At 36.8% G+C, this 21,351-nt stretch overlaps 6 protein-coding genes, 1 long non-coding RNA gene and 1 pseudogene across 8 annotated transcripts; 6 read left to right on the top strand and 2 right to left on the bottom strand.

The window, feature by feature from the left end:
- Positions 1 to 87: 87 nt before the first annotated feature.
- LOC9315540 (putative F-box/LRR-repeat protein At5g25860) lies at positions 88 to 2,656 on the top strand. Of its 2 annotated transcripts, none has more exons than XM_021028360.1 (4): positions 88 to 366; positions 507 to 1,536; positions 1,618 to 1,758; positions 1,862 to 2,656. In XM_021028360.1, the coding sequence occupies exons 2-4, from the start codon at positions 514 to 516 to the stop codon at positions 2,105 to 2,107; spliced, it is 1,410 nt and encodes a 469-aa protein (XP_020884019.1). In that variant the 5' UTR covers positions 88 to 366; positions 507 to 513; the 3' UTR covers positions 2,108 to 2,656. The 2 variants fall into 2 exon arrangements, with proteins under 2 accessions (XP_020884019.1, XP_020884018.1); XM_021028359.1 differs by having other exon boundaries at positions 507 to 1,532; positions 1,862 to 1,950.
- A 220-nt stretch (positions 2,657 to 2,876) lies between these two features.
- LOC9317372 (centrosome-associated protein 350) lies at positions 2,877 to 5,472 on the bottom strand. Its single transcript, XM_002879426.2, has 8 exons — positions 5,124 to 5,472; positions 4,950 to 5,039; positions 3,929 to 3,988; positions 3,767 to 3,806; positions 3,589 to 3,682; positions 3,391 to 3,450; positions 3,217 to 3,308; positions 2,877 to 3,136 (listed from the first exon to the last, which is right to left on the bottom strand). Exons 1-8 carry the CDS (start codon positions 5,234 to 5,236, stop codon positions 3,047 to 3,049), a joined length of 639 nt encoding a protein of 212 aa, XP_002879472.1. The 5' UTR covers positions 5,237 to 5,472; the 3' UTR covers positions 2,877 to 3,046.
- Positions 5,473 to 6,666: 1,194 nt separating this feature from the next.
- On the top strand, positions 6,667 to 8,947 carry LOC9317371. The gene is made up of 3 exons (XR_002332871.1): positions 6,667 to 6,822; positions 6,914 to 7,014; positions 7,094 to 8,947. It is a non-coding gene; the product is annotated as an uncharacterized LOC9317371 (long non-coding RNA).
- Positions 8,948 to 9,093: 146 nt separating this feature from the next.
- LOC9315539 lies at positions 9,094 to 12,011 on the top strand (annotated as a pseudogene).
- LOC9317370 (F-box/kelch-repeat protein At4g39560) lies at positions 11,615 to 14,073 on the bottom strand. Its single transcript, XM_002879425.2, has 2 exons — positions 12,356 to 14,073; positions 11,615 to 11,680 (listed from the first exon to the last, which is right to left on the bottom strand). Coding segments are annotated over exons 1-2 (1,059 nt in total). The 5' UTR covers positions 13,414 to 14,073; the 3' UTR covers positions 11,615 to 11,679.
- A 389-nt stretch (positions 14,074 to 14,462) lies between these two features.
- LOC9317369 (non-classical arabinogalactan protein 30) lies at positions 14,463 to 15,788 on the top strand. Its single transcript, XM_021029892.1, has 2 exons — positions 14,463 to 15,096; positions 15,342 to 15,788. The coding sequence occupies exons 1-2, from the start codon at positions 14,562 to 14,564 to the stop codon at positions 15,650 to 15,652; spliced, it is 846 nt and encodes a 281-aa protein (XP_020885551.1). The 5' UTR covers positions 14,463 to 14,561; the 3' UTR covers positions 15,653 to 15,788.
- Positions 15,789 to 16,834: 1,046 nt separating this feature from the next.
- Positions 16,835 to 17,398, top strand: LOC9317368 (F-box/kelch-repeat protein At4g38940). The gene has a single exon (XM_021029069.1). The coding sequence runs from the start codon at positions 16,835 to 16,837 to the stop codon at positions 17,396 to 17,398; it is 564 nt and encodes a 187-aa protein (XP_020884728.1).
- Positions 17,399 to 18,191: 793 nt separating this feature from the next.
- Positions 18,192 to 19,635, top strand: LOC9315538 (VQ motif-containing protein 13). Its single transcript, XM_002881254.2, has one exon. The coding sequence runs from the start codon at positions 18,901 to 18,903 to the stop codon at positions 19,522 to 19,524; it is 624 nt and encodes a 207-aa protein (XP_002881300.1). The 5' UTR covers positions 18,192 to 18,900; the 3' UTR covers positions 19,525 to 19,635.
- Positions 19,636 to 21,351: the final 1,716 nt, after the last annotated feature.

Here is a 21,351-nt window from a genome sequence, read left to right as displayed (position 1 = left end):
TGCTATAGTCAGCGACTTGTCAAGTGTAAGGCTGAATCTGAAGGAGGCTTGTAAACAGTTAGAAGAACACATATACATGTCCGAGACATTTATGTTAGTCTAATGAAGAGCCCATCAAGCCCAAATTCAGTACTTATAAAGTTATAATCTTTGACAAATTCGAGAATTAAGATTCGTCGTTATCATAAACCCAAACAACTTGGCAAAGTTCGTTTCGAGTCCCACGATATATGTCGAAAGGGTACAACGAGTCATCTTCGAAACACAACTTTTAGGGTTTACTTGCGGAAGAATATAGGAGAAACCCTAAATGTTGCGATTCTTCGATTTCGCTTCTCGAGCTTAATTTCATCACTGGAAATAAAGGTAATCCCATATTGTTTGATGTTGAATTAATTGCAAATGGGCTGATAAGGAAAGTTCACAAACCCTAATTGCTATTTTCTTAACTATAATGGTCGTTTTTCTAGTTTTTGCACTTTGATATTTAATATTTTGACTACTAGGGCTTGGATGGATCTCATGGATGCCAAAAAGGTGAAATGTTGCTCGAGAGATACAATCAACTCGTTTCCAGATGAGATACTTGCTAAGATCATATCATTTCTTCCGACAAAACGAGCTGCTTCTACATGTCTTGTCTCCAAAAGGTGGAGGAATCTGTTTGCATTGATGTTTCAACTCTTTTCATCTCAACATCATTTAGATTTAGACTACTCAGATTTAGTTTATCCCGAGGAGGGTAAAAGAGAGAGGAAAGATGTCGAGAAGAGCTTCGGGGATTTTGTTGATAAAACCCTTTCCAGTTACAATTCCATAATAAAGAAACTCTCACTAAAATGTCCTCGTAGTTGCCTTCATACCGAAATAGACCAATGGCTAAGCCATGCCCTGGAACGAGGAGGTGTCGTGGATCTTGATATGCGTATTCCAATTGGTTTCACTCGTGTGCAATCAAAGTGGCCTAGTGTTTTCACAATCAAGACGCTGGTTAAGCTAACATTAGAGATAGAGCTCGGTCCAGAACGAATATCATTTTATCCACTAGTGTTTCTTCCAGTGCTAAAGAGTCTCTTTCTCCATACAGCTTGGTATACATGCGAAGACTTGTGCTATAAAATGTTTCCAATACTTGAGGAATTATCCTTACAACACTTACGTGGTCTTCCAGTTAATTATCCAACACTTAGAAGACAACGTAGAGAAAGTAAAGTATACTATATATCCCACAAAACCCTCAAGAGACTCACGTCTCACTACAATAACAGTCTTGACAACTGTCGCCACATGCGATTCGACACACCGAGTCTTGTTTACCTCGACTACTCTGGTTTCGCTCCTACTTCCACTTCAACTGCCAATTTCTTGGATTCCCTCGTCGAAGCCAAACTAGATGTTTTCTTGGATTCCAATTTACATCACGATGTTAATTTGCGACAGACGGATGAAGTTTTAGTGGATCTATCTACGATCATGAATTGGATGCGCAATGTTAAGACCCTTTCCCTGTCTTCTCTTCTGCTTCTGTTAAGGTCTGTATCTTTGTCTTCTAAACTCTCTTCTTCCTAATCTTAGTAATGATGACCAATAGTTTGTTAATTATTGTCTTGGTTTCAGGATATGTATTCAAGTTGTGGAGGATTACCTTTCTTCTCAAACCTTGTTAAGCTTCATTTTGAGAGTAATACAGAAGAAGGTTGGGATGTGCTTGGGCGTCTGCTCAACAAATCTCCAAAGCTAGAAACTTTGGTGCTCAAGGTGTCTAAATCTAAACTTAATATATAAGCAGATAACTAATTCAGATGCTTGCACGTCAAGTATTACGTACAATCCTAACTCTGTATGTATGTGCCTGCTTCAGGGCTTGCACTGTGTAAGTAGTCAGGGACTCTGCATTGATCGAAATGAAGTGAAGGTGTTGGAGATACATGGGTTTAGTGGACGTGATAAAGAGGTCAGAGAAGTGACGTGCTTTCTGCGGGAAATGCAGTTTCTTCAAGTGATGAAAGTCGAAATTGATGCTGGTGATAACAAGAAACTGCGACTCATCAATCACCTTCTTGCTCTGCCCAGACGTTCATCTAAATTACGGTTCATGTTCTTGTAAGATTCACATTTCCTTCTAGATTCACATTTGTCTGATCTTTGAGATATATATGATGCATGATGTCTGCGGCAAAAACATTTAAAATAAAGTGGGCAAGATGCAAAATCATTGGGCTGTGGATATGTGTGTTATCTATTTAGGCAAAGTGGTGCAGCGAAGTCACCATCACCATAGACGATGCGATCTCATTACAAGCACTGCAAACGGCTCCTGAATTGGATGACATTGTACATCTATCTTGACATTGCAACATACATACAGCGTACTTGAAAACCACCGTAGAGCCGCTGACATACAGTACAATAGACTAAGTTAAAACCTATGTTCATCGTTTGGAATAGTGTTTGGGATGAAAAGGGTGGTTGATCTCTAAGGGTGATTCGGCGCATTCCTTGTGGAGATAGAACTTGCACTGAGGGAAAATAGTACCCTTTTATGTCATTTTTAAGTTTCAGAGCAACCAAAACAATCAAATGGAAACACTGAAGGGTGTAAGAAATAATGGTGAATACTGAATATGCAATTTCTGTGGCTTAGAAGCTCAATGACTTTGGGTTAAAGATCCGCCTATATGTTAGCCATAACCATAGCTAATGTCGAAAGTGGCTAGTGATAAGCGATATGATAAGATGTTTGATAAGCTTTAACTACAATTATATATCCATATCAATAACTGAAGCTTTTTATAAGCCAGTCATAACAAAAACATTGTAAAGGGCAGATATAGATGTTAGCTAACTTGTGGTAAAGCCTCATTACAAACCAAACATAGAAGAAAATAAGGTTCATATTCATAATATTCAAAGCCTTGAAACACTACTTGAGATAAGAGTGTTTTCTGCTGGGAAAGTAAACTTAGAGAAACGTCTGGGTGGCTACTCAAAGTAAAAGGTTTTTTTTTTTACCTTTCTAACGTCAAAGTGAAGAGACGTTGATCTTTCACTCATCAGGTGGGAATTCTTCATCAGAAGCTTCGTTCTCCAGAAAAGAGCCGAGAGTTTTCCTCAGTATGCTGAAAGTTTTGTCACCCTACACCAGGAGAATTCGCGGTTCAGTCGTATAACAAGATCAAAGAGAAAGAGTAATGTAAATGTAAGGCTTGTATTTACCCGTTTCTTTTTCTTCAGTGACTCTTCCAATTGAGCAAGCTTTTCAGTGCAGAACTTCTCCTGTTCTGTTATCATTGTCTTCTCCTTCTTCCCTATATGTTATTTACAGGTGGAAGTGAGTAAGTGTTGCCATCTCATAACTGTGGTCTCATTATAAGGGGTTGGTTTGCTTACTTATCTGCTCATATCGCATGTAGAGCCTCTCCTTGTCCTCCTCAAACTTTGAAATAGTGTCTGTCAAGCAGAAACACATGTTCATCACTTTTGGTAATATCCCACTTAGCTAATGAAAGAAATCTACACTTTTGACACACAACACTACTGAACATAAGAGTAGGAGATGACAAAACCAGAAAGCAGTAGAAAGAATACCTTTCAAACCCTGTAGATGATCAGCTTTGTCTTTCACGAATTTCTTCTGAATCTCCTCAAACTTGGCAGCTTCATCCTTCAAGATATTCTCACACTGCAAGCATGGATCAGGTCAGCTCATTGTACATTTCTAAAGACTCAATTAAGTTCATCATCATCTTGGGATTTTTGTTCAGACCTCCTTTGAACTCTTTGAAAGTGCTTTGGCAAAGTTTTGTCTGCAGGTTGTTAGTCAAGGACAAAATTCATTAGCACATTTTCATTTATATCTTATCTTGCAAACCAACATACAAAGCATGGAATGGAAGATCAGACATCCATCCTCAGCAACATAGCATACCTTTCTTTCTCAAGTTTTGACTTCAGCTCGTCAATCTTTGACTTCACCTCAGTGGAGACACTGCCAGAAAGATACACAAGGATTAAAGCAAGATTCAACTATCAAACAAACGACACATAAAAAGCATTAGAACCATGTTGTTTATTTCATTATCTTGTGGAGAAAACTGATTCTGCAGATAAAATGGAGGAATATTCTCACAATCCTTATATGATTCTATCTTTCTGGAACAATAAATGACAAAACCATGCTAGTAGATACCAAATTAACGATACAAATCAACCGATTGCTTCAGAGTTGAGTATCAAAAGTCTGAACATCTAAACGTTCTGTATCTATGTAATCAAACGAGTTCATATCCATCAATCAAACATTTACTTTCTAGTCTAAAGGATACAAAGAGCAATTTCAAAACCAGTTGCACATTAGATAACTGAGTGCTTCAGAGCTGAGGAACAAACCACTGATCATCTAAAAGTTCTGTATCTATGAAATTAAACGAGCTTCATATCGATCAATCAAACATTTGCTTTATCGATTAAGCAATTGAAGATCATACCACAACCACTTGCACAACATATCAACCAATATCAAAAAGGCTAGAGCATATGATCGAACACTTTATCTGCCTAAAACTAGTTGATGAATTTGGTTTGCGATACAAGATCCAGACTAATCCACGTACAAACGAGCTTGATATCTATCAATCAAACATTTGCTTCTAGTTTAAGCGATACATGAGCATACAACAATCAATTTCACAACCGATCAACCAGTATCAAAATGTTAGAACAAATGATCGAACACCTTAGCTTCATCTAGCTATATCTACTTGCTAAATTGATTTGCGATACAAGATCCAGAATAATACATGTACCAAAGATAACTATTAGAAGAAACGCTCTATCAACAAATGCACATGATCAATCGACATGAATGTCTCGATAATTGCATAGTGAATGATGAAATCGAAGTTACATAACCTAACCGGAGAAAATCATGTAAGGGAGAGGTATATTACCTGGAAATGCTCTCTTCCTTCTTCTTCCGGCCATCTTCGTGCGCCTTCTCTCTGAATTGCTGCAACGCCGACATGATTCCTTTGAAATCGCTGCACGATCAACACGGAAACACAATCGCGAGTCACAATTCAGCAAAAACCAGAAACGAAGAAGAAGACGAAGCAAAAAAGGACCTAGAAACATCGACATCCAAATCGTCCTGGAGTTTCGCTTTCGGTGTTGGCTTCTTGAGCGATTGCGGCGGCTCTGGCCGAGTTCTCTTAGTGCCTCTTCTGGTAGACGACATTGTAGACGAAACTGAGAGAGTGTGAGAGACGATGAAGCGAAATCAATAGCTCTGGCGATTATCTGCTCTCTCTCTATCGTGAAATTCGAATTTGAATTTTGAAATTCTGTTTCGTTTGTTAGATTGCCTTCACTCTTCACAGTTATATTATATATATAGCCCACATTACGTATTGTGGATCCCGTCGTAGCGATCAGTGATCACCGTACTCTCACTCTCTCACCATTTTCATTTTTGTTTTTTTCTTTAAATTTATGGCTAAGATAATTAGTTAATTACTTTTATTAAAATAAAAAATATTGGTTTATGTAGGCCTGGGCAAAAAAACCGCTAACCAAATAACCGACCGAACCGAACCGAAAAAAACCGAACCATATCCGAACCGAAGTTTTTAAAATAACCGAATGGTTTGTAAAATCCCCTATCCAAACTAACCGAAACCGAACCGAACCGAACCGATAACCAAACGGTTAACCGAAATATCCAAAAACCTATAAGATACCCAAAAATAATATCCAAAACTATAATTATAAACTCAAAATATTAATTATTTTTAGAATCAAAATAATCAAATACTTTAAATAATCAAAATATTCAAATATTGTTTGTTATATTTGTCAAAGTTAAATACTCTTTTACAAAATCGAATCAAATTTTAATATTTTTTTCTAATACTTTCTTTTTTTGTATTTTCTTTTTGTATTTTTTTGTGGTTAATTTTGGTTAGTTTCGGTTAGTTACGGTAAATTTTGGTTAGTTTCGGTTAGTTACGGTAAATTTTGGTTAATTTGGGTAAAAACCCGAACCAAACCGAACGTGATAAAAGTTTGGTTAGTTACGGTTATCTATTTAAATATCCAAACCGAACCGAACCGAAAGGTAACCGAACCGAACCGAACCGAAATTCTTAAAATATCCGAATGGTTATTATATTACCATATCCAAACTAACCGAAACCAAACGTAACCGAACCGAAACCGAATGGTTAACCGAATGCCCAGGCCTAGGTTTATGCATCTAATTCTTCAAATTATGGGTAGCAAAAATCACTGTTACTTCTATGTATTTACATCGATTTTTAACACTTAACTACCCACTTAAAAAATATGAGACTTGATATATCATGGGCCTCTTTCTTTTTTTTTTTTTTTTTTGTCAGAACATGACCTCATGGCTTAAAAATTAAAATGCGTATGAAAACTTTTCAACTCAACCCAAATCTGCAAAATATGGGATTAGTTGTGAATTTGAAATAGATTTAGGCCAAAACACACTTTTAACTAAACACATATCGCCGGCGCCAAACCATTTAACGTTTTATCAAGTTTTATAAAATCAGGGCCGACCCTAAGCTAAAGCTGGTAAAACTCTTGCTTTAGGCGCCAAAATTTATATATAGCAGTAAAGAATGTTAAGAGAATTCAGTGCTATACCTTTACCTATTTTCCAACTGGTAAGAATGTTAATTTAAATTTTAATAAATCACACAGATACGATCCATGATGGAAGCGAGCACGTCTGATTATGACAAGGAGAAGTTGAAAGAAAGATTGGCTAAGCTTTCGGGTGGTGTTGATGTACTAAAGGTATTGTACACCTTGTTAACATGAGAATATGAAGCTATTAATGCATTAATAGTTTACTATTAATGTCGGGATTACTCACATGGGTTTTTAGATTGGAGGAGCGAGTGAGACAGAAGTTAGCGAAAAGAAAGATAGAGTAACTGACGCTCTAAATGCCCACTAAAGCAGTCGTAGAAGAGGGTATTGTTCCAGGTATTCAAATCTCTAAAACAAACTTTGGTTGAGTTTTTGAAAGGAATTATGAGAATTACATTGGTTTTGTGTATTACAGGTGGTGGTGTTGCTCTTTTGTATGCTTCAAAAGAACTTGAGAAGCTTTCCACAGCTAACTTTGATCAGAAAATCGGTGTTCAAATAATTCAAAACGCCCTCAAGGTTTTTCTCGTCACATTGTTCATCCTCTCTAACATAAACAGCTTCTAGAATCTTACACACAAAATCTTTCGTTGATGCAGACACATGTTTACACGATTGCTTCCAATGCTGGAGTAGAGGGTGCAGTTATCGTAGGCAAGCTTTTGGAGCAAGATAATCCTGACCTTGGTTATGATGCCGCTAAAGGTTACACTCTTATATGCATTAGAGAAATTTGCGTTCTAACTGCTCCTTTCACTATATATTGAACTAGCTTCTTTTTTACGTTTACTTTCAGGTGAATACGTCGATATGGTAAAGTCTGGTATTATTGACCCTTTGAAAGTGATCAGAACTGCATTGGTTGATGCTGCAAGGTACACAAAGTTTTGAAAAATTTATGTCAAATTTTGTAGTTTATTGCAATGTTTTTGCTAATATTTTTTCCTGGTTTATTCTATTGGTTAGTGTGTCGTCTTTGTTGACAACAACGGAAGCAGTTGTGACTGAGATTCCAACGAAAGAGAAGGAAGCGTCTCCAGGTATGGACGGTGGCATGGGTGGCATGGGAGGTATGGGAGGAATGGGTTGAATGGGTTTCTGAGAAGAACCAGAAACCCTAACTAGGTTTCTTTGGGATTACGGTTACTTCATCCACAAGGCACTAATGGATTCTTTAATCATGATTGGAAAAGAGAGAGACCTTCAGATTTTCCGTGAAATCCAATTCACAATCGATTTATAAAAATAATAATTTTATTTGGTTCATGCAAGTCTTTTTAGTTAACTTCTTCCAAAATTCTTCAGATTAGAGAGTTCAGTGAATCTTCAAAAAGGTTGCGCATGGAGATCTATAGTTCTTGCCAAGTATCACCAAACCCTTATATCTTATGAACACGATATTTACATGTTTGTATGTGGTTCAATTAACATTTTTCAGACTCCATTATCAAATAAAAAATTGAAAAGGTCTTTTCAAAGTACACAAGGGATTAGTCATAGAAGGAAAGAAACGATATAGAAAGCAAATCTACTGAAAAAGAGGATTATGATTATAGCCCTTGGTGGGTCCTCAAACATTCCTCTCCCCAAAAAAAAAGTCATGATTATGAACCAAACTCTTTTTGTTTTCACGTCTTTGTCCGTACCATACCATAATTTGTCCTATTTAAAGCAGTGAACCATAATCAAGGATACTGTAATTGTGATTAATTTTTTTTTTTTTTAATTGTGATTAATTTATATATAGTATTAGATTGATTACAGCTTGGATATACAGGATGAAGCGAATTGATTCAATTTGGCCAATTGGTCAAACGCTCCATGTCCCATGGTATACATCCACCGAACTAGATGACAAAAAAACAAACATAATTTGAGAATATTCTTAGACATCTAGTTCAAATTCCTTTGGGAAAATAACGTAGTAAAGTAAAAGAAACTAGGAAAGATACTTGGAGCTTGATGATGAATTAGCTTAACGAGAAAACTATATATCTGTTTAGGCAAGAAAATTTGATGTCTCGGTTGATTACACACTTCCAACACTTCTAGTTAAACTACAAGTAATCATGGATTAACTCTTAAGAAAGTTCCACGCTCTTATTTATTTATTTCACAAGTAACCCGACGTGGGCACGTGGCTGCCCATTGTAACGTTTCCTCGAGCCCGGAGAATGTTTTCTACTTATTTTAGTTTTAAATATATTTACAAGGGAACCCTATTTAGAATGTTCAAAGTTCTCATTAACCTTTTGCCAAAAAAAAAATGTTCAAAGTTCGCAATTAACAAGTTTCATGTGATGTGATTAAAATCATTAAACATAAAAATGAACACTCAAGCGGAAATCCAACATTTGTCTCTGTATTAAATATTCATTCAAAATTTCTTCTTTTGGAGACAAATAGGTCAAAGCAAAAGAAAAATAGCGGTCATTTCAAATCGTACGGCTAGAAACAGAAGTGCACAAGTCATTAAAATGAAACCGTTGCATAGAATCATACACCAAAGCATGTGTTTTATTTTAAATCGAGTTTTCGAACCGCTGCTTCGTCTTTACTCTCTTCGTGATTCTCGTGTGAGAACACTCGACTCACGCTTCAACTCTCAAGCTTCTTCTTCTTCTTCCTTCGCATCTTCTCATTCTCCAGCTTCTGTGTCTAACATAAACGAAATTTTAGCCAGAACCACAAAAAAGGTCAGCTTTTTTTAACTGGAAATTTAAGTTTTCTTTTTCTTAATTACTGATAATGGGTCTGATTCTCTGCTTTCGAGTTTCTCTTTTTGACATGTAAAATTTTATGTTCTTGTTCTTGCCTTTTGATTCTAGAGACTTTGCTAATCGCTAGTCGGAATTGTGTTGTGTGATCGAGACATCATTGCCATATATTTCTGAATAAAAATGTCTCTTTTTTTAATTTGTTCTTGGCCACACTTTCAAAAAAAGATAAAAATGAGAAAATTGTCTAAATGAGAGAACAAATTTCATGAAAGTTTCATGCTTTCAGCTGCCTTATCTATTATTAATTGTGTGATTTAAACAGCATTCATAGGAATCACTTGTTCTCTAAATTAAAAAAGTACATATATTCATTCAATTTCACTTTCTTTTTGGTTTTTGGCAATGAATGGACCAGCAGAAACTGCTCCACCGGTGAGATCATTGCAGATCAGTCCTGGTGATTTAGAGGCTGCTCATCTTGATGAACTCATAAGGGAAGTAGAACAGAGGAGTCTCTATTACTACCAAGAGAAAAACAAGTCCTTGAGAGCTCGATATGTCTATGGAACCATCTTCTTGATTATAAACCTATGCGCTTGGTTCATTCGTGACTATGCACAAAAGGCTCTGGCCTTGCTTCCATGTAAGGTCATTAATCTTTTGACATCTCTCTAATGTTGAATTCAAAGAATACTTTTAGATTGAAATCATCAATGCAGATGTCAGTAGTTGCGGACCAGAAGGAAGTTATTGTTTCCATACGCTTGGAGTACTCCGTGTGAGTCTTGGATGTTTCGTATCCTAAAAATGAATTTTCAGGCTGATAGAATCACATTTTAAAATAATTGGTATGTCATGTAAGTTCATTTATCCTTAACAATGAAGATATTTTTCCTTATTATGTTCCTCTCAACATGGAACACAATGAAACTCCACGAAGCTCAAAACAGTTGGCACTCGGATTATTGGAGCTTCAAGTTTTTTCTGCTGGTTTTAGCCATGGTAGCTTCTTTCTTCATACCTCAGCTTTACATCCAAATTTACGGTATGTTTCTGTCTCACTATAGCTCTATGCCTCTATCATCTTCTCCATTTGATCTGATTGGTTTGGATCATGACAATGTTGTTTTCCTTACAGGAGAAATCGTGCGTGTTGGTGCAGCGTAAATCATATTTCAGTTTACTCTCTTATAAATGATGGAGAAACACATGAGTCTCATACCATTTTTAATTTTCTATGGTTGCAGGATATTTCTTGGTCTTCAACTTGTCAGCGTTATCGAATTCATCACTTGGTGGAATAACTATTGGATGCCTCATGACCAAAGTAAGCAAAGGTAAGCAAGTATCAATCATTACAAAAATGTTGTGTCTATGTGGATATATCAACTGTTGGTTACTACTTACTACTGTGTTTTCTGCAGCTGCTCCTTTGGTTTGGTTATGTCAACAGTTTTCTACATCGGTTCTGTTTGTGGGATCGCAGTGATGTACTACTTTTATGCAGCTTCCACTGCTTGTGTCCTCAATATGTTCTTCATCTCATGGACTGTTGTTCTTCTAATCGTTATGATGGTTATGTCCTTGCATTCAAAGGTAAATTTCCTGGAATTTGCTTGATGATAACACAATGATTGATCTCTGCTTCGAATTCTGATGCTTTGCATGAAAGGTGAAGTATAGAGGACTTTTGTCTTCCGGGATTATGGCTTCCTACATTGTCTTTCTCTGTTGGTCTGCGATCAGAAGGTATAGGAAAAAACCAAAATCTGGCTTTTGTTTGGTTAGTTCTTCAAAGCATTATTAAAGTACAAGTTTCTTATCAGCGAACCTTCACATACAAAATGCAATGCGCATACTCAAAACGGTCTACCGATTGGATTAAAATACTGGTAACTTGGTAAGAGCTCAAAGCCTCTCCTTGAGTTCTTGCTTACTTAACTCAACCCCACTTCTTTTTTTGTCTTCGTCTTTGTTCAGAGTTTCCTTATAGCTATAGGCGCCATAGTGATGGCAACATTCTCAACTGGGATCGATTCAGAATCCTTCAAGGTAAATTCACATTCAGTCTCAGCTTAAAAATCAATATTTTTTTCTGTCACAGACATTAGATCTTTATTACAGTTCGAGTTCCGTAAAGATGAAGCTAAAGAAGAAGACGATATACCATACAGCTATGGATTCTTCCACCTTGTTTTCTCCTTAGGAGCGATGTACTTTGCTATGTTGTGTTTATCAGCTGGAACCTTTCACATTCAGCACGAGAGTAAGAAAATTCCCATCTGAAACAAAAAAAATTCAGATCATGACAATGAAATTGTATTTATTTATGTAACATGCACAGATGGAGCATTGATATTGGGTGGTCAAGCACATGGGTGAAGATAGTGAACGAGTGGTTTTCCGCAGCGATATACTGTAAGTTTTATAATATAAAACTAAATGGTTTCACCCCTTGATCTATATACTTTATGCAAATCACACAAAAGTAGCTATAAAACAACTTATATATGTGATATAAAATAGTTAACTATATATGCAGATCGATGCTTGATGTCCTCTTGATATTCTGTAAAGGTTTTGTGTTTAATTTACAAGTTTCAATTCATACTTGTGGTACGTTTTGCATGTGTTTAATTTACAAGTTTCAAAAGGTAGCAGGTAATAAAACTTGCCAAAAACAAAGATCACCCGTTCAAACAATAAGTAACAGTGTAAAGAATGAAAATCAGCACAATCTAAAGATTCTAAACTACTCAGAAAACCAAAAAAAAAGAAACCAACACTTAGAATATTAAAGCTTTCTGACTGAATTGCAAATTTAATAGTATAAAAAGTAGCTATAAAACAAGTTATATAAAATAGTTGAAACAAGGAGTGAGAATATTCAGGCAATGACAGGATGAGCATATAAGAAGTTAAAGCCAACATATGAGCCTGAGAGAACAGCACCGGACCAGTGAATCTTCCCCGCCTTAGTCCCGCGTCGCTTGCTGTTCGAGAAAGAAATCTCGGCAGACCAAAGCTCCAAAATGAAAGGATCATCATCATGAGGCCGCACTATCCAGAAGATGGCAATCGTCTTATGAGTCATGGGGCAGAGGTTGATGATTTCATTATTACCACAGAGAGATTGAAGATTTTCCAAACCCTTGACTTCCTTCCAATCCAACTCATATGGGAAACACCACAGTATCCTCCGGCCTTTACCAGCGCAGAATAAGTGTTTCCCAAATAAACACCAATCAGTTAGGTGTTCTTCTTGGGTTTTCTCAGCATTTCCGTTGGCCACAAATAGAGATTTACTTGGTGAAAAGGACATGGTTTGACCATCCTCATCCACCACGTAAACCTCCTCCTTGTCTCTCATCAACACACTTTGTCGGATATGTTGGGGAGGGGTAGACACATACAAGAAATCCCAAGTTAGGGTCCTGAGATCGAATACCTCTGCCCAGTTTGAGGAATCACCATAATCAGTGCAGCCTCCAAACACATATATCTTGTCGTCTATTAGGCTCGCCGATGCTCTGCTTCGAGCTATCTTCATGGACGGGAGACGGGGCCATATGTGCCCGAAACAATCGAAAAAAGAGACATGGCAAGTGCGCTCGCCCTTTATGACTCCACCGATATCAAAGATTCCCCAATCCGCAAACACGAAAGCTGATTCTGCTTCCGGAACCGGATTCGGATTCAGGTTCGAATGGATCGGTTTCAGCCGACGTTGCACAGGGTGGAATATGAACCAACGTGGGTTTGGTTCTGGAAATATGTGCAATAATACGTAGAGACTTAGCTCGGAGCAACCCATCTCATATCTCAAGTCCCAGAGCTCAAGGGACCCTACGAGAGACCGCTGTTCCTTGGAAGCGATAGCAAAGGCAGCGAGATCCAATCTCGACAATTGAGCCAGGCAGATCAAAGCCACCGAATCTGGCAACGACCATATCCCACACACCTTCTTCTTCCTCGGCGTCAATTCCAATCCTCCAATCGCACAGCTCTCTTCCATTGATTGAGCTTTGATTATCGGAACTCTCTTTATTGATAGCAAAAGAAACTAACTCAAAACTTTGGATCTCTCTCAATCTCTTAAACACAATCTCTCAAACTTCTCTCTCAAAACTCATAAGCTTACCACAACCTTGGTAGCTCTATTTATATGAAAACTCAAATCCAAATCCTATTAGAAACAGTCCGGCCGGCCCTGAGCTAAAGCTGGTAAAGCCCTTGCTTTAGGCGCCAAAATTTATATATAGCAGTAAAGGGCATCACTTTCACAAAATATTATGTAGTACAGTGGTTAGCTCCTAGGTTTTTGTCCTTGTCCCAAAACTGTTTTTTTGTGACTTTATTAATTGTGTGGGCTTAAGAATGTTTTGGGCAGCTAAATCTATTTGGCCGACCATGTATAAAATCAACACTCTAAATATTAATTATTATACATATGACGCTACCATACATTTGCCAAGTTTGGAAATTTATAAGTATTTAATCTCACATAGATTGAGAACCTCCAAAAAATTGCACTTATAACCTGCAAGGCATTGTATAGTTTAGGAATTGAATCTCATGCATGCGTACGTGAAAGTATATATAAATCTTTTGTGAAACACTAGAGCAAAAGATTTTGCAATATTAACATACAAAAAAATTTAATAAATAATTTTCTGATTTAAGAATAATTAATAACACGGGCATCGTTTTGCCAGTTTCATTAAAATCTAATTGACTAATTATATATATTATCTTATCCTGATCCAAGAATAATTTTTTAGGCATCATTTTGCTAATTTCATCAGATTGGAAAACCAAATAAATAGAATTAGAAGTGTATAAATTAATTGAACTTTAAATGTGTAATGTGTTGAAGCCGCACCAGGCGCATCTTGTTGCCAAGTCCATGTTAAGGACCACGAAACATGGAACATGAACGAAAACTCATGCACTAATACTACTTCAGCTAAGTTGACAAAATTTTTATTTACTCTTAGAAGATAAAAACCGGGAAGTGACTGTATTACAAATTAATATCGAGTTTCTTGCTTAAATTATTAAAACCTGTTAATTAAGAGATCTAAATCTAAATCTTTAACGAGACATCGGAAACTTCTCGCCAGTTGTGTACATGTGCTATGTATGCCTCTGTTATCTATATGAATGATACAAAATTGTAGCCCGGAATCTCCTATAAATACACCCAAGTTACATCAACCCAAACTCACACACATAAACAGAAGCAAAAACAAAAGAATAAAGATGGGAATCATTGGTAAGTGTGTTTCTCTAACTCTCTTAGCACTTTTATGCTTCACTTCCTCTGTTTTCACCTTAGGAGTGAATCAACCTGGTTCATCAGATCCCTTCAATAGCCATCCCCATCACCTTCCCATACCTCCGGTCACATTACCAAAACTCCCACCGGCCAAAGCTCCCATCAAACTACCAACACTCCCACCGGCCAAAGCTCCCATCAAACTACCAGTCTACCCACCAGCCAAAGCTCCGATCAAACTACCAACTCTCCCACCAGCCAAAGCTCCGATTAAATTACCAACTCTCCCACCGATCAAACCTCCAGTTCTCCCACCAGTTTACCCTCCTAAGTACAACAAGACCCTAGTGGCCGTTCGAGGTGTGGTCTACTGCAAAGCCTGCAAGTATGCGGGCGTCAACAACATCAAACCCGTTAAAGGTACTAACTATATATACACTTATGATATGAAAATTATCCTTAATATTCACACGTGTGGTATGTGAAAAGTTCACACTTCACTTCCCATGCATACTTCATGATATCCTGTTTATATGTATTAATAGGGTTGTGGTTAACACGTACGAGCTCTTTCGTTTAAAAAAAAATAACTTCTATTATAGTATATAACAAATCTATCCAAGTACTACTTCTCACATTTTTTTTTGTGTTATCTGGGGATACAGATGCGGTGGTGAGACTTGTGTGCAAGAACAACAAGAACCCAGTATCGGAGACAAAGACGGACACGAAGGGATACTTCATGCTCTTGGCCCCTAAGACGGTGACCAACTACGATATCAAAAATTGCCGAGCTTTCCTCGTGAAGTCGCCGGACGCCAAATGCAGCAAAGTGTCAACGTTCAATGGTGGATACAAGGGCTCCGTTCTAAAGCCGGTCTTGAAACCAGGATTTTCCTCAGTCATCATCAAAAAGTTCAAGTACGGTGTTTACAACGTTGGTCCATTCGCATTCGAACCTACCTGCCCCAAATGAGATGGTTTAAATAGCTACTTATACTTTCATTAATTAATGTTTGTGTTGGATGTATCAGCTTGGGTTCTTTGTAAGGGCTTTTGTGTTAGTGTCTTTCAAATTTGCTTCTTAAATAAAAAACGGTGACGTTTACATATCAGGTTTTTCTTTTTTAATCCTTATATATCTTCCTGAATCCTGACCCCAAAAACAAATATAAAAAAGAAGAATTTGCTATATAACAAAAAAAGAGTTTGAATATGTTTTGTGGATGTTAATGACAAAATAATCTACCAAACGAAATGAACAGAACCGTTGATATTTTAGCCTATTAATTCGTTAAAAATCGAAATGATAAAATTTATCTCCATCACCATCATGTCAGAACAATTATTTTCAAATATATTTCGCCTTCTTCTCCTTAAATTGATATATTTTCTTAGTTCACGAAAATATTGACAAGAATTGAGAAATCATAGATAATTTTCTTTCATAATGTTGTACATTTGTTTCTTTTGTACGAAACCTCTGATTAAAGAAAATTACCATCTATAAAAAGTTATCTATGATTTCGACTTACGAACCGTCATCTTTGTAATTTTGTCATTATTATATAGTGAGTTAAAGAAAAATCTTTTTGTGAGATTAGTTAAATTTAGTAAAAGTATACCTCATATTATTTTTAATAATTTAAAATGTAGGTCTCATATGACATTAGAGACACAAAAAAAAAGGATCTCATTATGATATATATATATATATATATATATATATATATATATATATATATATATATATATATATATAAATTAATTAGGCAACTTGGGAAAATATATAAAGTTTATTGACTTTGTCAAACTTAAATATATATTTTTGACAACACATATATCTTTTGGCAAAAACATGATAAATAGATGGGTTGGTATAACTTAATTACACTTTATAATCTTTCATAATCACCCGATAATAGATTACTTACCCATAACTTCATTCTGTCATAAGATCTCATTGGATTCCTTTAATTTTTCCTATATATTTATATTCAATTCTATCAGATCTCTTAGCCAATCCTTCCGTATATATATATATATATATAGTTTCCTTTAAAATCCTTGCCAATATTTTACCATTGCAAAACTATATGTGATTTGAGTCTAAAATATGAGAGATGTCATCAAAAGTTTTTTTTTATTTGTTAAAAAGATGTCATCCAAACTTGCGACAAATGATGATCATCTACAAGAGCCGCCAATACTGATGACCTCACTTCCCGATGAAATCCTCTTGGATTGCGTAGCACGTCTACCAAGATCTTACTATCCAATTCTCTCACTCGTTTCAAAGCAGTTTCGGTCTCTCGTTACATCCCCTGAGCTATACAGGAGACGATGTTTTCTAGGTTACGAAGAACACTGTCTCTATGTTGCCATCTCTGAGAACATCGAAACCTCTAATATCCATTGGTATACTCTTGCTCGGAAACCCAACGACAAGCTTTGGTTAGTCCGTATCCCTTCACTCCCTCCTATGCCTTTACATGGAAGCTATGTGGTCAAAGGTTCGAGTATATATGTCATGGGTGGATTTCACCAGTGGCAGCGGGGGTTGATCACACCGAATGTGTCACGCCTCGATTGTGTATCTCACATGGCGGAGCCTCTTACTAGAATGCCAAAGGCTGTCGCTGCCTCGGTCTCCGCACTCGTAGATGGGAAGGTATATGTGATTGGAGCCTTGGAGGGTCCGCTACTCGTTCCCGGCAGTTAAAGTCAACGTCTAAAAGGATCATGGTGTTTGATACCGTAGCACAAACATGGGAGGTTAGGAAAAGGCCAAATTGGGAGGTGGGCCGGAGGTGGTTTAGTAGCGTGGAGATAGCGGGTAAGATTTACATGAAGAGTTCTCGGATCAGCTATGTGTATGAACCAAAGGAAGGTATATGTGAGACTGACCCGATCTTGCACTATAGGAACTGGTCTAATTCATGTGTTATAGACGATGTGTTGTACTATTATGATGATCGTAGTAATTTTTTAAGAGCGTATGATCCAAAGGAGAGGGTTTGGGAAGGGGTGAGCGGTGTGTTAGGACTATGTCATGACGGTTCATGGTCATACACAACGAGTTATGGTAAAAAATTGGCTGTGTTTTTTCATAAAGTAGACTTATTGAGTAAGACAACAGAAATTTGGTATGCAGAGATTGCGAAGGAGGAAAGATGTGGGGAAAGGTCGAGTGCTATGATCTTGTGCTTAATGGAAAATCTCGCATTATGAAATGTCTAGCTGTTAAACTTTGATGTTTGAACCATGTAATGGTAGTTTAGTAGTCATTATCGTCTTGTGGTTCTTGGTTAAAAATGATTGGTTGTACTTCAAGCGCAATAACTTCTCTAGATTATCATTACAAGGAAAAGGAAAAATATTGATGTTTGGCTTTGTTCTGTGCATCAAAACTTCTCTAGTTTCTTAATAATTACTCTTGATGTTTTGAATAGTATACCTATTGGGATGGATAAATGGATTTATGTTTGGAACGTGTTAGCTTACCAAAGATTGTTGTTTTTTCATTGGCATAATAAATTGTTGATACCTTAAAGAAAGAAAACCTCATAAGCCCAGTTCAATAAGCTAAAGCCCAAACAGATGACTCATATCTTTATTTTTCAAATAATCGAATTTTATGGGAAGTTTTTGAATGGTATCTGCAGTAGTACCTTCACCAAGATTTTGTAGTCAAAAACTAGATTTTGTATAATCAATGTGTTGACTAATAATCTCATATCTATGGTTAGATACTCTTTTTTGAGAAGGTAAATGCGTTGACTAATAATTTGTTGACTATGAAAATCTGAAGTCAACAGGTCCACACACCAACCAACGTTGCCAGTTTTTAACTTTGACGGTGGCGCGTGCACATTACTCTCATCATGTAGCGCGTCACATCAGATTACAATTCTACAAAAAGATAGTCATATTTACACCAAAATGGGGTCAATAGATACCACTTGTCCATTTCTCACCGAATCAAACCAAAAAACAAAATTTCTTTCCAAAGATATTAATTTAAATTAAAAAATATTCAAAGTCTAAATAAATAAAATTTACTATTCAATGCCAAAAAAAGTTATAATTTACTATCTTACCATAAACATGTTCAAATAAAGTTGAACTAAATTATTTACATTTTATTATATAAACTAGAGATTATATTGCTAGTAAAAGATAAATATATTTCCATTGAACCTCTCTCTCTCAATACGTGCTTCAATGGAGAATTCACCAAGATACAAAGATGACGCAAAGAACTTGCTTCCTTCACCAAGCAGCTGCACCACTACTCCGACCAGACTCTTTAGATCCACCAACATGATTGACACCACTTTCATCCGAACCGATCCTTCTTCCTTCAAACAAGTCGTCCAACTGCTCACCGGAATCTCCAAGACCCCGCCCCACCAACCCGACCCGAGATTTTCTTCCTTTCACTCTATCCCTCCGATCAAATCCGTACCCAACAAGAAACAAGCTTCTTCCTTCCGCCTCTACGAACGTCGCGATTCGATGAAGCACTATCTCAAGATCAACCCGACCAGTTCCGGGTTACCTGAGGTTCCCTCCCCCGGCATCTTGGATTTTCCGGCTCTGGCTCTCAGCCCTGACACTCCTCTCATGTCTGATCCGTTTCATCGATCCGGATCTCTGAGTCAGACTCAGAGCCCTAGTGATCCGAAACCAAGCTCCGATGATGAAGAAGAGAGAGCGATCAAGGAGAAAGGGTTCTATTTGCACCCATCACCGTCGACAACTCCGAGGGATACGGAGCCCCGACTTCTCACTCTCTTTCCGATGACTTCGACTCACTTGCCGCCATCACCTCATGATCAACCCTAGTTTTGCCTTTGTTTTATTTTGATGTTGTAAGATTTTGTAATGCTTGGTGTGACAACAATTGATCAATGAGAATTCTTACAAAAGCTTGGACTTTTGCCATTGGCTAATGGATATGTTGTTTCTTTCTCCTCATTATAAGATATAGTTTTATAGACTTGTTCAGGTTTTTGATAGATTTATTGCAATCTTAAAATGTGTAGAACAGTTTGTTCTATAGATAACTAAAATAGGTCCTAAATTTTCATTTGCATATTAATTTTTACGGATTTGTGAAATAGAGAGAAGTATCGTTTTAGGGACATCTGGATCGAAGGTATAGTTTAGTGTGGATGTGGTACGATGTTATAGTTCTCGGGAGAAATAGCACGTGTTCCCAAACCACTATGATCCCTAAGTTATCTCTTCTCTAGTAAGTTATCTTTAGATTGTTTGTCCTATGAATCAATGAAAATCTCATATAAGTCATGGTATGTATTAAGGGATTATTGTCTATATTGCCATTTTTGGACCAAATCTTTTACCCATGCCATTTTTGATTTGGGCTTGTGGATTTGCCATTTTGGACCTCATGCAATGACGTTTTTGCCCTTGTCTTCAACCTTAGGCTATTGCTTGCCGACCACCACCGTCGTGCTCCATCGACGCATCTCCTTCTACTCCATCATCACTTTCAGTTTCAACTCTACTAACATCATCACCTTTGTTTACGATTTACAAAACGTCAACACTATTTTCTTGGATGAATTTAATAATTTTGAATGAAAAAAAGCTAAACCCTAGATAATGACTAGTAAACCCAAGGGCTTCAATAATAAACATAGATTTAATCAAAACTTCCAATTTATCTTCAAATCTAAACCAAATCTGAAAACTACAATCACATATTTATGAAAGCATTGAGTTTTTTTTTTTTTTTAAATTTCTCTTGACAAATCAAAACCCAAAGGGAAAGAGATTAGTTTAAAAGCTTTCGTCTTTTGGTCTTGCTTAAACTGGAATTGTCACCAGATCTCGTCATGGAGAAGACTATCAAGAAGCAATCAATTGAAGACAAAAGGAATTCTAATACTTCGGGATCGCTCATGGACGGAACCGGAAGAGAAGCTGCGGTTATGGAGGTGTGCTACAAACGATCTTCAGAGCTCAAGCCCATCTAATTAAACTTCACTGTTCGATTAGGTCCAAGAAAGCAGAATAACAGAGAAGAAGATCAGATTTTGTGACGGCGAGGAAGGGAAGAAAAGCGAAACTTTGGTTTTTATTCTTCACAAGCTGTTTTTTTTTTTTGATAAAAACCCAGAATTCTGTGGGCAATTTCGTCTTTTGGAGCAGCTGATAATGGCAAACTCACAAACTGTTGAAAAAGGTCAAATTCAACAAAGACCACTCCAGAAAATGGCTTTCTCGTAATTGATTCTATGTATTAATTGTCACTGACATTGATTGGTGACATATGAAATAGTAGTGCATTAGAAATTTTGAAGTAATATAAACATGTATGCCGGTGCTTTACGCGCCAAAAATTTTAAAGCTAGAATGTTACACAACACCATATTTTTTTGGGCTTTACAGTGTGCCAGACCCGACCATGAGATAAAACACATATGCTGGTGTTTTACGCGCCAAAAGTATATTATTGTTTTTATGAAATCATCTGTGGAAGAATACATGTAATGTAGCGGCATAGCTTAAATATTTGTATGCCATAAAAGATGGTTTTTGTGATTTTTTTTTTGAATTTAAGTGTTAATGGGGAAAAAAAAATTATGCTTTAGACATCTCACCACTTTGGGTCGGCACTCCATCGTTTTTATCTTGTAACAATAT

The sequence above is a fragment of the Arabidopsis lyrata genome (assembly GCF_000004255.2).
Source record: "Arabidopsis lyrata subsp. lyrata unplaced genomic scaffold ARALYscaffold_4, whole genome shotgun sequence".
Classification (NCBI taxonomy): Eukaryota; Viridiplantae; Streptophyta; class Magnoliopsida; order Brassicales; family Brassicaceae; genus Arabidopsis; species Arabidopsis lyrata.
Note: the sequence above shows the minus strand (reverse complement) of the source record. Positions and strands in the feature narration are given on the sequence as shown.

What these genes read in the sequence shown, in the direction of transcription:
- LOC9317372 (XM_002879426.2), bottom strand. Translation starts at nt 5,236, where the DNA reads ATGTCGTCTACCAGAAGAGGCACTAAGAGAACTCGGCCAGAGCCGCCG. An exon ending in AAGGAAGAGAGCATTTCCAG is followed by an intron (nt 3,989 to 4,949) that starts GTAATATACCTC and finishes TCTTTCTGGCAG; the next exon opens with TGTCTCCACTGAGGTGAAGT. An exon ending in TTTCAAAGAGTTCAAAGGAG is followed by an intron (nt 3,683 to 3,766) that starts GTCTGAACAAAA and finishes CCATGCTTGCAG; the next exon opens with TGTGAGAATATCTTGAAGGA.
- LOC9315538 (XM_002881254.2), top strand. Translation starts at nt 18,901, where the DNA reads ATGGAGAATTCACCAAGATACAAAGATGACGCAAAGAACTTGCTTCCT.
- LOC9317369 (XM_021029892.1), top strand. Translation starts at nt 14,562, where the DNA reads ATGATACAAAATTGTAGCCCGGAATCTCCTATAAATACACCCAAGTTA. An exon ending in CAACATCAAACCCGTTAAAG is followed by an intron (nt 15,097 to 15,341) that starts GTACTAACTATA and finishes CTGGGGATACAG; the next exon opens with ATGCGGTGGTGAGACTTGTG.
- LOC9317370 (XM_002879425.2), bottom strand. Translation starts at nt 13,413, where the DNA reads ATGGAAGAGAGCTGTGCGATTGGAGGATTGGAATTGACGCCGAGGAAG.
- LOC9315540 (XM_021028360.1), top strand. Translation starts at nt 514, where the DNA reads ATGGATCTCATGGATGCCAAAAAGGTGAAATGTTGCTCGAGAGATACA. An exon ending in TTCTGCTTCTGTTAAGGTCT is followed by an intron (nt 1,537 to 1,617) that starts GTATCTTTGTCT and finishes TCTTGGTTTCAG; the next exon opens with GATATGTATTCAAGTTGTGG. An exon ending in TAGAAACTTTGGTGCTCAAG is followed by an intron (nt 1,759 to 1,861) that starts GTGTCTAAATCT and finishes TGCCTGCTTCAG; the next exon opens with GGCTTGCACTGTGTAAGTAG.
- LOC9317368 (XM_021029069.1), top strand. Translation starts at nt 16,835, where the DNA reads ATGTCATCCAAACTTGCGACAAATGATGATCATCTACAAGAGCCGCCA.